The sequence below is a fragment of the Dama dama genome, chromosome 15 (assembly GCF_033118175.1).
Source record: "Dama dama isolate Ldn47 chromosome 15, ASM3311817v1, whole genome shotgun sequence".
Lineage (NCBI taxonomy): Eukaryota > Metazoa > Chordata > Mammalia > Artiodactyla > Cervidae > Dama > Dama dama.
Window position 1 is genome coordinate 69,254,192 of NC_083695.1, and position 14,396 is coordinate 69,268,587.

General features: G+C 40.0%; 1 protein-coding gene across 2 annotated transcripts in view; it reads right to left on the reverse strand.

Annotated features, from left to right (window-relative positions):
- Window positions 1-14,396, reverse strand: part of ARMH3 (armadillo like helical domain containing 3) — a 168,421-nt gene that overhangs the window by 84,580 nt on the left and 69,445 nt on the right. For both annotated transcript variants that reach the window (XR_009696137.1, XM_061162445.1), the window contains exons 21-23: window positions 8,719-8,801; window positions 8,073-8,199; window positions 1,080-1,155 (exon numbers count right to left, since the gene is read on the reverse strand). Coding sequence is in view for 1 of the 2 variants with exons in the window: in XM_061162445.1 (XP_061018428.1) it covers window positions 1,080-1,155; window positions 8,073-8,199; window positions 8,719-8,801 (286 nt within the window). In the remaining variant the exon portion in view is untranslated. The remainder of the gene's footprint in view (window positions 1-1,079; window positions 1,156-8,072; window positions 8,200-8,718; window positions 8,802-14,396) is intronic.

Here is a 14,396-nt window from a genome sequence, read left to right on the forward strand (position 1 = left end):
TTTGCTGCAAAATGTCTCTGGGGGTCAGGTAAGGCAAATCAACCTTCAATACCCTCAATGCAATCTTGTTAGCACATCTCACCTACCTGCTCCCTCACCCCCGCCCTCCCAAAACACACATTTCACACTTTTTCTTTTGTTCCCAGACTTGTCAAACACTAGTGAGTCACTGCAGGGACAGGACATTTTATCTTAAAAGAAAGGGGTGGGAAGAAAAGAAAGATATAGAAATAAATATTGAATCTCAGCTCTGTCACAAATTAGAATCTATACCAAGTTGTAAATGTGCATTACTATTACTGGGAATGTCTGGCAAAACTTACATCTGGAGCTAAATCAAGTTTCCCCATCTGTTGGGTTTGCCTCTTCTACTCAATGTTAATTTTTCAATTGTTTGCAAGAGCAATATAATAACTGCTGAGAAAATAAAAAATGATAGGCACAAAGGGAGCGAGGAATGTAACACAAGTCAGCTTTAGGTTTCAAGACACTGAAAGCACATTCTCTCCATTTACAAACAGCTCTCTCCTGTGAGTGTGTGCTATTTTCTCAAGACCCTAAACCAACTCCATGTCTGACTCAATTTTATCCAATACATATAGCACTCTGTAATTGCCATGCTGTTTCATAAGGAACCTAAAATGACTTAGCCCCATGAGCTCCATTTGGCTCTGTTTACCACAAATAGATATAGCCATGTAAAGCAAAACGTCAAAAGTTCCAGATCCCATGAGTCATTCATTCAACTCATGCAGAAAGGCAGAAAAAAATTTCCAGAGAAAAGCTTTCAGATGGCCTATACACAGAAACTACTTTGGCAACAAAGAGGCCTGAAAAGGGTTTCCAACTATCTCCTGATAAGAAAATTCATAAACGAGCAAATTCTGTGAGCTATTTCAATATGACAAAATGAAAGTCACATGCATTCCTGCTTTTCTTGATCAAATACGAAAATTTCTTCCACTCCTACAGACATCAGGGCTTAAAATAGTAGTGATGTTCACATTTCACTTAGAAAGGTACAATAAACCTCAGGATTAACCACAGAACTCTGAAAGAGATAAACCCTCACTTCTTACCTGATATTAACCAACGCGTGAGTCACCTTGCTAGCTGCTTCTTTCCACTGGCCTGCATTGGTAGAAAGCCTCAGGACTGTAAAAAAGGAAAGAACAAAGATGTGTCAGACCACTGGTATAAAACAAATATGAGGAGTGAAGACACAATGCAGAATATCACTATTGGAAAAACCAAATGGAGTGTGTGCCAATCTTCTATTTAAGACATTCTAATGTAGAGAAAAAATATAAGGGCTTATTCTCAACTATCTTTCCCGCAATTTTTTTCCTTTCTTTCACTTTCTATCAAAATATTCTACTCCTCTGCCTTGGGTTTCCCTCTCTCCACTCCCCACTAAAATGTTTCCATACTTAGTTTTTGCATTCAGTTAAAATCTACACTGGAGTGGTGATGTGAGGGTAACCTGATTGCCACATTAATCATTTCCCTAACAGCTGAGCCGATTTAGTGGAATCGGCCAGCTGAGTTAGTGTCCCTACCTGTTCCACATACAGTATATCTTTTTCCTACAGGTCTAAACTGGGTCAAATAGGATAAATAATCTTGTCAGACAGAGGATGGTCATGTTTCAATCAAACAGTAATCTACTTTAGCTCCCTTGACTTAACTGTGTGACCTGCAACATGAATCAACTGGAATATTCTTCCCTTCTCTGACCAAAGTCTTACACCCTTACTCACAGAAGGGATGATGGAAATATAGTTCCCAGGTGGTGCTAGTTGTATAGAACCCGCCTGCCAATGCAGGAGACGTAAGAGACTTGGGTTTGATCCCTGGATTGGGAAGATACTCTGGAACCCACTCCAATATTCTTGCCTGGAGAATCCCATGAACAGAGGAGCCAGGTGGGCTATGGCCCACAGGGTCACAAAGAGTCAGACATGACTGAAGCAATTTAGCACAAACACATGCATATTCTCTACCAGCTATGAGCTTCAGGGCCACACATTACAGTACCTATACTCTTTCAGAAGAGAGACAAACCAGCACAAGCGTTCCTTGAAAGAACAAGCATACAGTGGGCACTCTAAGTATATATTTTTAATGAGTGAATAACGAATATGAACTAAACATGTAGAGAGTCTACTATGTGCCAGAAACTAGACAAAGAATATATACAATACAGCACACATATGAGACTCAGAGGAGACAAACAATTAATCAATCAAGTTCATTCACAGAACTGTAAGTAATGGGGCTAGAATTTAAACCTGGAGGGAATGGTCCTACAGCCTGTACTTGATACACTGAGTGGTTAAGAGTGTGAACTCTGAAGCCAACTGTTGGTGTCCAAGTCTAGCCTTTGCCACTTACTAGAGAAAAACAGCAATACTTACATGAAAGGATTATTATGAAAATCAAGTAAGTTATATATATATAAAACCTTAGATCAGTACCTGGCACACAGTAATTGTTACATAAGTATTAGTATTAGCTCTTATTCATTAAATAGACTGTCTTTCAAACAAATGCAGGAATATACTTAAGACTTTCACAGAGGAGAAAGTTAGTTAGTTAAGTTAATCAGAGCCTAACATTAAAAAGCGTGTAACCAATCTGCTTAGGTACCATCACTACCAACTCCTGACCAGTATTCCTCTAGCAAGAGTAGTAGTAGCAGCCGCTGTCCTAGAGGGAGGGCATATAGCTGTTATAGGGAAAGAAAACTCATCTGGCTGCTCTGCATCTATTTCAGCAATATTTCATTTTTATAAATTCATCCAATTTTACGAAAGAGAAGATGGAAGCCTTAATAAAACATTATCAGAGTGCTGCTTTCCTAATTTACAAGATTTAGTGCAGGGGAACTCAGTTTCAAGTTAGAGCTTTTCAGTCTCAACTGAGGGTTTCATTAAGTGTATGCACAAATTTATTCATGAATGAACAAAACTGTTTCAAGCAGGTCAGGCATATTTTTTTCAACTCAGTTGCAAAAACTGTTTAGATATATCCGTTTTCCACTAGACCCTCCACTAAATCATAAATTCTCTGATGGTGAGGATCTAGTATTTGTGGAATTGAGCTGAATTTTACTCCCCTTACCTCAGAGAGGTATTCAACTCTGTTCATGGATTATTTCTCTGTTAACATCTTGTCACTTCTGTTCCTTAGTGAACAGGCACCCAGATGTCCTCATCACTGCATTTCCAAGGGAAACAAGCTTTCCAAGTCATTGGCTTTTACATTCTTTTCTAAGTTCCCAAATTTAAACACAAAATTATCTCGAAATGCCCAAACGCCTCAAGCTAAGGTTATCATTTAGGTAGTACAAAGTATGATACACAAAAACAGCATACCATGCAGCCATTTAAAAAAGAGACTTAAGTAATAGCAAAAACTGGAAACAACCATAATTTTCATGAAAGGAAAGAATGGTTCAATAAACTGTACCCGCACTATGGAAAAACAGAGAGGGGGGGGAAGAGAGAAAGAAACTTAAGAAAACTACCAAAAAAAAAAAAAAATACAAAAATGTTCTATAATAGTTAAAAAAAAGAAGTAAGATAACATGATCACAATTATGTAAAACTACGCATAAAGTAGACTAATGCGTCCATGCATGCTAAGTAACATGATCACAATTATGTAAAACTACGCATAAAGTAGACTAATGCGTCCATGCATGCTAAGTCACTTCAGTTGTGTCTGACTCTTTGCGACCCCTGTGGACCATAGCCCACCAAGCTTCTCTGTCCATGGGATTCTCCAGGCAAGAATACTTGAACAGGTTGCCGTGCCCTCCTCCAGGGGATTTTCTCAACCCAGGGATCAAATCCACATCCTTTACATCTCTTGCGTTAACAGGGGGTTTCTTTACCACTAGCACCACCTGGGAAGCCCGTATAAAAATAGTGGTCATACTAGAAAGGAGAGATTGTATTAAATAAAAAAAATTTGCACCTTGTTTTTTCTTTAGTACTGGTAATTAACTTTTTCTAAAAGGAAAAAAAACAGTTCAAAATATGGTATCATTTATGGTTCAGGGTAGCTTGTGTCGAGGTCCTTCCTTGTCAGTGGATATCACTGCAAGTAGCTTAATTGCCATAGGAATATTAAATGTGTGTCTTTATCAAGAGTCTCCCTCTGCTAGCCATGATGAGGTAACAAGATATAATCAACCCGTCTACCATAAACAAGAAAAAACTGAACAAAATATAAGAAACAACAACTTTCAGACATTGGACAATGGGTATACAGAACTGTGATCCTTGAAGATGGAAAACAAACAAGGCGAGCCCAAGAATTATCCCAGCTTACTGTGTGAAAAAGTTTCCAATCTACAGGGCAAAGAGGAGGAACTTAAACAGAATCCAGAAACTTGCCAAATCAAAGACACAGAGATCAGCAACTGGACAGGCCAAAGAACCTAGAATTTGTGGGGTAGAGTACTGTAGAGGAGGGAGTTTAACAGGGTATTCTATAAGTTTGTAGAGGGGTCCTCTTACATCTTCTGCTGAGCACTGATCTACATGTAAGAAAGGGAAAACTACTCAAGCCTGGGGGTAAAGAACCACTGGAAAAGAGAAGAAACTGTAGAGCTCATGGAAGGCTCTACAAACAAAATAATTTGCATTTCCACCAGCAAGAGTAGAAAAACCTACTAATATATGAATTATCAGGAAGAATCTTCAGATGGGTACTGCATTAGTGATCTGGCCAAATTAGCCTATAATAAAAGTTGCTCTTAACCCAACTTGCTGCTACTGCTGCTAAGTCGCTTCAGTCGTGTCCGACTCTGTGCGACCCCATAGATGGCAGCCCACCAGGCTCCCCCGTCCCTGGGATTCTCCAGGCAAGAACACTGGAGTGGGCTGCCATTTCCTTCTCCAGTGCATGAAAGTGAAAAATGAAAGTGAAGTCGCTCAGTCGTGACTGACTCTTAGCGACCCCATGGACTGCAGCCCACCAGGCTCCTCTGTCCATGGGATTTTCCAGGCAAGAGTACTGGAGTAGGGTGCCATTGCCTTCTCCTAACCCAACTTAATAACCCTTAAAAGCAAATCCTAAAAGGATGAAACTGATTCCACACAACATAACTGCATTCCAGAACAAAGTCTAATATTATATAAAGGAACATAATAAAATCAAACCTTACAACATTAACATCACAATGTTCAAAATCCAATTTAAAAATTACCAGCATTCAAGAAGTAGAAAAGGGTCTTCCCTGGTGGTCCAGTGGTTAAGAAAACACCTTGCAGAACTATACACAATATTTTATAATAACCTATAGTGGAAAAGAATCTAAAAAAGAATACACATATGTATACACACACACACACACAAATCACTTTGCTCTATACCTGAAACTGATACAACATTGTAAATCAACTGTTTCAATAAAAATTTTTCAAAAAAAAAAAAAAGAATCCACCTTGCAGTGCAGGGGACACGGGTTCAATCCCAGGTCAGAGAACTAAGATCCCACTAGAGAGTCCATGTGCTGCAACCAAAGATCCCACATGATGCAATGAAGACCCTATGTGCCACAACTAAGATCCAATGCAGCCTAATTAATTAATTTTAAAAACCCAAAGAAGCCAGAAAAACATAACCCATAAGCAGGAGAAAAATCAGTCAATAAAACAGACCTAGACATGAAGAGAGATGATGGAGTTAGTGGGAAAGGACATTAAAACAGCTACTGTAAATATGCTCCATATGTTCAGGAAGGTACCAAGTAAAAAGAAAACCTGTGTTCACATATAGCTGTGTACAAAAATGTTTACAGAGGTTTTATTTACAATCCCTAAAAAACTGGAAACTTTCTAAATGTCCTTCCACTGATAAGTGAATAAGCTAAACTGGCATATTCCCATAATGCAATATTACCCCATAATAAAAAGGAACAAACTACTGATACATGCATCAACATGGATAACTTCAAACATATTACTACGTATAAGAAGCCAGACTCAAAAAATGGTATGATGTCATCTATATACTATTTTAGAAAAGGCAAAATCATGGGGACAAGGAATAGATCAGTGGTTGCTAGAAAATGGCTTGGAGCTGATCTCACAGGAGTGGGTGGAGGAGTTGATCTCACAGGAGTACAAAGAGAGAAGTTTTTGAGATGGTAAAACTCTTCTAAATCTTGATTTTCTGTGATTATACTTCTATATGCATATGCTGAAATTCAGAACAATACATTAAAAACGGTGAATTATACCATATATGTAAATTATACTTCAAAAAACCTGACTAAAAAATACATTTTTTTCTACCTGAAGTTTCATCATACTTTACACAAAATGGAGTACTGAAACATGCCACCTTCTACTATTTGTTGTGTTTCATTAAGTAAATATTCACTTTCCTCTTTGTACTTTCTTAGTACATCTGAGCATTCCCAGATATCCTTTCTTCTCTTGTTGCTGTAGCTGCAAACGTTGATCTCATTTGACTGTGTACACAGCTCAACTGCGCAGGTAAATCAGACATCTATAAAACACCTCCCCCACTCCAACTCTCCTTCCTTTCCTCACTGAAAGACCTCTTTATTCATCCATTAATGGGTACTAAAGCCTCTGGGGCAGCTCTTCACCCTTAGAAAATTCTATATTCTTGAAAACAAGAACACTAGTAAAAGCCGGGTAGATGCAAACCACACCAGGGTACACTGAGAACATTCTGCCAATGGGAAATTTGCTAGAGGGCTCTCATGGAAGACTTCCTAGCTCCAAATAAAAAAAAAAAAGACGTGTGACTTGATATGACAATGGGAACCTCTTATTCTGAGGGGAGCTGACATGATGCTAAAGCTATTACACTGAGAATGAGAAAGCAGGGAAATAGAAAAAAAAAATTTCCTCCTAGGCAATCCTTCTTTCCACTCTTTGCTTCTACTCTTTCTCCAGGTATTCCAAATCCCCTCTACTTTACTCATGATACATACAGGAGTCCCAAGCAGAAGATGAACTTGTCATAAACAGTCCCAACAACAGGGATAAAGTAAACTAATCAATAGTGACAGAAAGCAGATCAGGGGTTGCCTAGGGATAAGGGACAGAGGTGGTAGAAGTGACATAAAAGGACACAAGGAAATCTGGGGAGGGGGTGGGTATGTACAATATCTTGATTTAATGACAGCTTCATGTACATAGACACATGCCAAAACTTATCAAAAACTGTATCCTTTAAAAAAGTGCAGTTTGGGACTTCCCTGAGGCTGCAGTGGTTAAGACTCCATGCTTCCACTGCAGGGGGTGTGGGTTCCATCCCTGGTCAGGGAACTAAGATCCCAAATACCTCAGCATGGCCAAAAAAAAAAAAAAAAAGAAAGAATGCAGTTTATTATATATCGATTACATCCCAATAAAGCTAATAAGTTGGAGCTTTTTAATAGACAGCTTTATTAAGTGGCTTACTATTTCTGGGAAATCTAAAGAAATCTTTCTTGACCTTTAAACTTACGTAGGTTTGATTAGACTCTTCACTCAAACTTACAGGGATACATGACCTCTTATAGAAATAAGGAATACTCATGGCTGCAGAGTAAATTTTTGGTGAGTCAATCACCAAAAGGTTTTTGCAAAAAAGATTTTTATCTAATGCCCACTTCCTCTTCTAAGTTATGCTAAAAATACATAGGTACATTAAAAATCCTTAAAACCTTGTACCTTCTCAAATCACACAATGTTCCTTTGGGATCCAAGCTCTTCTATTTGCTGCTGTCAACTCCCACCCACTCTCACACCCATCTCACTGGCATTCACTAAATCTACAAGCCTCCCTATTTTCTCTCTTTCACAAACATCAAGAAAGGGCTACAGGGATGCTAACCAGCTTTCTACTGAGATGAATTCTGAGTTCCTAAAGGCGAGGAAGTCCAGACATACTATCTTATTAACTGAGAAAAGGAGACTACTATAGTTCTGTGCCAAGTAAGGGCACCAAGCAACTAGGGGAGAATCTTTTGCAGTCTTTACCTTTCATAGACCAAAAACCACAGCTGACGGGGAGAGAAAAATAAAAAGAAGACAGCTTACCCATAGAGTAGAGGTTGTCAAAGCTCTGGTGCATGCGAATAATCTCATAGTAGAGTTCATCGTAACTGCTGGGGGTGGGCAGGAATGTATCTCCATATGTGATAAACATATTAAATAGGTTCACAATCTAAAAAAGAAGCAAAAGCCCATATATAGACATCATACTATGAAGACTCAGAAAGGTATTATCAGTAGTGTGCTACGTAGCCAGCTCTTATTGTCTTTCAAGAGCAGTTAAATTTTCTGGTTATTAAACAGTCATTATTAAAAATTAACTTCTATAAAACTTACCATTCAATAAATTACATTAAAGTAATAATTACTGAAAACTCAATCACTTTCTAATTATTTTCTACCTTTCCATATCATCGATCCCCTTGAAATTAATTTATACCTCTTATATCTGTGTGGTGGGAATATTATATAACAGTGTGTCTTACCATTATTTCATGAAAGAGCCCCAGGTTCTCCAAAGACACAGGTGAAAGTGGAAGCACTAGCAGAGAGATTCTGATCCAAAGGGAAAATAAAGGCCTGGTATCCCCCTATAGTTTAATCCTTAGAACACCAGCTCCTTTCTCAAACCAGCCCGTTTCTGCCCTAGAGTATAACTTCAGAAAAATAAATGTGTTTTTTTGCTACTCACCATAAGAGCTAACGTAAAAATGTTGTGCTTTGCCAAAAGTACAGTCTCATTTGACATAAGGAACTTCAGCAAATTTATCAAGGCTTTAAAAAGAAGGGAAAAAAAAGGCATTGATAAGATAATCAAAGCATAACCAATAAAGTTAAATGAAAGTAGACTAGATCTAAAGAAATCCAAACAGGGCTAGAATGAGTATATCACAGCTACTAGGAAAATTTTAAAGGCAGGCAGAGCAGGTGTAGTTGAAGAAAGCACTGACCTTCTCAAGCACATATCTGCTTATCTGTCCATAGAAGGTTTTAAAAAATCTACTTTTTACTTCTTAAATAGCAATTAAGCTCAGAAATTTGACTATAAAATGGACATTTCAGTGTTCCAAATTTACACCTATATGCTGATTTCCCATCAAATTTCCTCAGCTTATTGAGCGTCCCTTCTCACCCAGGCTGCTAGCGTTCCAAGTCACCAAGTTTTAGCTACGTATCTATTTCAAACATTACTGCTAAGAAGGACATCTTTCGAATCTAAATGATCAACAGACATACTGTAGAACCTACTGCTTTAGTTCTGGAGAAAAAAAGAGCTCATGAAGGGGAAAAAAAAAGCCCTTAACTGTTCTAAATATTCAAATGAGAGTGCAACATGCTCTGTCCTCTCTTAACTGTGACAACATTTACTGAAAAGGTCCCCTTTTTGCCTTGTAATCTTTAATGAGGGGAGAGAGCGCCAAAACCTAAGCAATCTCAATCATGAGACTGACTGCTAAGTCCCTAGTTAAACAGTACAGCTTTAAAGACATTTTTGCCAATAAACATTAAGCATAAAATAATTTAACTGTTGCCTTATACTCTTTCACCCAAGGCTATAAACTCAGTCCTGCTTCTGGGCCCACCATAGCCACTGCCACTGTACCTATCTCCCCTGTGTGATGGGGAATATAAAGGAGGGGTTCAGCGGCTACAAGTATTTGATGTTCCTTTTGTCTTCTCCCCCTCAACCTGTCCTACTTCTACATACACACATACAAAAAAGGCTTGACCGCTCCTTTCCTAAGGCCATACCTGCTTTTTTGTCAGCAGAGAAGTCCATTCTCGCATCTGAGCTTTGTGTGAAGTTTACTACTCTTAGAAAAGAGATGTGAGCTTAGATTTGAAATAGCAGGGAATGATGAGTAGGAGTAAGTCTTTCCAGACACTTGGTGCCTGCCACATAACACCCCTCACTCTCAACCCTCTAAAAGCACAGGTACAGTAAAGAAACAGCAGGCAAGGAAAAGTATAAGAGCTTGTCTACATTCTGTTTCTAAAGCCTGACTCTTCCCTTCAAATAGAAAAAAAAAAAAAAAATCCTTGCTAGGGTTGAAGGAGGCAGGCATCCTCATTTACGAACTCTTCACCCTGACTCAAGTTCTCTAACGTTTCCCAATGGAAAGGCAAATGATAGGCAGCTGGCTCTTTTGATGTTGTCTGTTAACAAGTCTTCTATTGGACTGGACCCAAAAAAGCTCCATGGGAGACCATTCTGGATCATACAATCTACTAAGCTCCTACCAGGAGCTCAGAGAATGAAGGGGACTAGCTAAAACCCACATAAAAACGACTAACCCATGGGGATTCCCCGGCAGTCCATTGGTTAGAACTTGGCACTTTCACTGCCGTGGCCTGGGTTCAATCTCTGATTGGGTAACTAAGATCCTGCAAGCTGCAGCATGGCCAAGAAAAAGACTAACCCAGCCCAAATCTCTCTTCTTAATGTGTAGGGGCTGCCCACTCCACCCCCACTAACCCAGGAGCTTAGACAAGCCCTGTTAATGGATAAATCTTCTGGCGGTAAGACTCTATAAATTCACAGGAGACAAGAAAAAAGGATGGGTAATACATGTGGCATTCTACAAAACACAATGGCTAGATAGAAACAAAGCTGCTTTTGTACACATCCAATCAACGAAGGCTTTTGTCCCAGACACACACAGCACAAAGATGCAGCCTCAGCAGTGATTATGTGGTAATTAAGGGGTAGAAAACCTGGAGAAAAGGAAGTGAGCACAATGATTTATTGCTCCTCTGCTGGACTACAGCTAGCCTTGATCTCTGGGATTCAGAGTCAGGGATGACAAAGTGATAAATATGAGGGGAGGAAGAGAGCAATTCTAGCACAGGCCAAGAGGTGGCCTGCGTTCCAACTGTCACCGATGCCAGCAGAGTCAAAAAGTGTTGAGAAAGAGAGTCCAGCACTGCAATACTCTGAGAGTCTGTATCAGGAAAACCTGCATTCTATCCCTGACAATTCAGGTCAGACCCCCTACCTTCTGAAAAAAGCCAGGGTTTTCTTACCTGGAAGTCACCATTCTCTAGAGGGAATTTAAAAGGCAGCTAAAATGAACAAAGTAACCTTTAAACTGGCTTCCCTCTGACATCAGGAACCATGATTCCTCTTTAAGAAGGAATACCCCAAATATCCCATAATATAACACTTTTTTTCCTTCAACATCTCTCTGACTTAGCACTCTATCAACTGTTCAGTGTCCTATATACACACACATGGTCTTCTATCCTCTGACCCGATGTGATGGGAGTTCAAAGTCTGTGAGGCTTCAACACAGTTGATTTTAAATTTTTAGAGCTAGAAAGGACCTTAGAGGTTATTTAATCCTACTCCCTCATTTTTGGATTCAAAAACAACCCCCGACCACCATCCCAACTAGTTAGTGACCAAGCAGGGACTAGAACCTGGTCTCCAGTTTAGTGTTCCTTCTTTCATTCCATTAAGATAAAAGCCTGCAGTCCATGGGGTTGCAAGAGTCCATGGAGTCACTGCTTAGCAACTGAACAACAACAACAGACAAAGGTGCTAAAAGTGAAAGTGAAGTCGCTCAGTCGTGTCTGACCCTTTGGTACCCCATGGGCTATAGACTGCCAGGCTCCTCCATCTGTGGGATTTTCCAGGCAAGAATATTGGAGTGGTTTGCCATTTCCTTCTCCAGGAGATCTTCCCAACCCAAGAATCAAACCCGGGTCTCCCACACTGCAGGCAGACTCTTTACCATCTGAGCTAGATGTAGTCAAATGTTAAGACAGAAGGAAGCTTATGTATAAATGGTTTGCTTAAGACTTGCTGACTATACTATTATCAATGCTTCCCTAGAAGACTCTGGTTTATAACTTTCTCCACCTATTGGCTGCTCCAAGGTTATTTCCATCTACTTGGTGCTGTTCTTTTCTTGGTCCTCAGCTACTTATTATAGCACAGCTGCTTAACACCTCATTATTACCTTTCTTCTACTCATTCTCAACACTAAAAAAGTCCTAGTAGCTTTTCTCAGCAAAAACCACCTCAGCAGGCCCTCTATATCAGCTTTCATCTCTCCTCTTTATTTTTAATTGTTTTTTTAAAAAACATTTATTTGCCTATGCCAGTTCTTAGTTACAGCATGTGGGATTTCTTAGTTGTGGCCTGCAAACTCTTAGTTCCGGTATGTGGGATCTAGTTCCCTGACGAGGGATAGAACCTGGGCCGCCTGCATTGGGAGTTCAGAGTCTTAACCACTGGACGACTACAGAAGTCCCTCATCTCTCTTCTTTAAATCTCATCTTTCCCACACCTCTACCTCCCTTTCTCTTTCTGTCTTCTCACTAGGATCTTTAAAAAATAATACTACTAATAATAAATGTCAACTAAAACTGTTCCTATTCCCTTCACTCTGGGTGTCTCCTTCAAAATTATGTACTGAACATAGATCATGATTGGATCTGAACTTCAAAATGGAGCTGCTGCTGCTGCGAAGTCGCTTCAGTCGTGTCCGACTCTGTGCGACCCCATAGATGGCAGCCCACCAGGCTCCTCTGTCCCTGGGATTCTCCAGGCAAGAATACTGGAGTGGGTTGCCATTTCCTTTTCCAATGTATGCACGCATGCAAAGTCGCTTCCGCCTCTGTGCAAGCCTATGGACAGCAGCCCACCAGGTTCCTCTGTCCACAGGATTCTCTAGGCAAGAATACTGGAGTGGGTTGCCATTTCCTTCTCCTCAAATGAAACTAGGATCCCCTTTCTTTATGCAAAATCAGAAATGGAACAAACAAACAAAAAAACCTGAGTATAAACAATTAGTAGCCAGGTTTATTCATAAGCTATTACAGTGCTATGAACAGGGTTTAACTGTAGGGCAGAGAATAGCCGTGGGCCAGGGGCAGGTTAAGGACGGAAGAGAAATGGTACTCGGGATCTCGGTGCCAACATACAAGGAGCACAGAGCTCATGCCGGCCGGGTCCTGCCTCGCCACTCTCCACACGCACGTTTTCAGAAAACCACCCGTGACCCACTTGTTTAACACTTGGTGCCGTCTGGGCACGTGACCAGCCAAACTGCTCCAAGGACAGTCACAGAGGTAACAGTACACAGAGGGAAGAGTTAAGATGACTACAGAAGATAAGGTACTGGTTGTATAAACATAAGATTGTTAATTAGTCATATCTCTGTTAAGAGTTTGGTATCAAGCATGATACATGTTGTAGTCATTGTGAAGATAAGCGGTGGAGCAGGATATATTTTTTTTCTTTTTAATTTAACACTTTAGTTACCACGTTTCTAATTTTTAGATAATAGTTTTAAAAGGAAGCAGGGGAGAAGAGACTAACATAAAATCTTCCTCAACAAAAATATGATCATTAGTCTGAGGGATTTCCAAAGAAAAAGGGCCTATGTTACAGAAACCCAATACTGTGTAAACAGTTTTGCCCATTAGGTGAGCAATAGCTACTCATCCCACAAAACAAAATGGCACAGTTTACTGCAGAGTATCTTTTCAGATGAGGACAAGCTTGGTGGCTTAGACCCTCCAGACCTTAACAGACAATTTTCACTGGCCCCAATCCTTCGCAGCCCCAGGAGTAGGCTCTCCCAAAACACCAATGCCAGATACATGTATCATAGAGAAATGGATCATATCTTTCTGCTGAATGACACCTAATACAAATCACTAACTGTGCCAGAAGTTCACATCAAGTACAGTTGTTCGTCAGTATCCACTGTGGGGGTGGGGGGGTGGGTAGGATTGGTTCCAGGACTTCCCCCCCAAACACCCAACTCCATAGATTCTCAAGTCCTTTAAGTAAAATGGTAGTTACCCACACACATCTTCCTATATAGTTTAAACCAACTCTAGGTTACTTACAATACCTAATACAATGTAAAAGCCATGTAAATAGCTGCTGGCATAGAGCAAACTCAAGTTCTGCTCTTTGGAAATTTCTGGAATCTTTTTTTTCCAAATATTTTCGATCTGTGGTTGGCTAAATCTGTGGATGCAGAACCCATGGATATAGAGGGAAAACTGTTATCTCAAATCTTCCTCTTTTCTACTGCACTCCACTTGACAGCTTAAAAAGAGACACCTAACTACAGAAATCATCTCCCCCAAACTGCAGTCATCTCTTTTCAAAGGGAGAAACACAAAAGTCATAAATGGCAAGGGAGGTAACATCTATTAGGTATATGCTAGATGCCAAGCCAAAGAAGGCAACGGCACCCCACTCCAGTACTCTTGCCTGGAAAATCCCACGGATAGAGGAGCCTGGTAGGCAGTCCATGGGGTCGCTAAGAGTTGGACACGACTGAGTGACTTCACTTTTACTTTTCACTTTCATGCACTGGAGAAGGAAATGGCAACCCACTTCAGTTT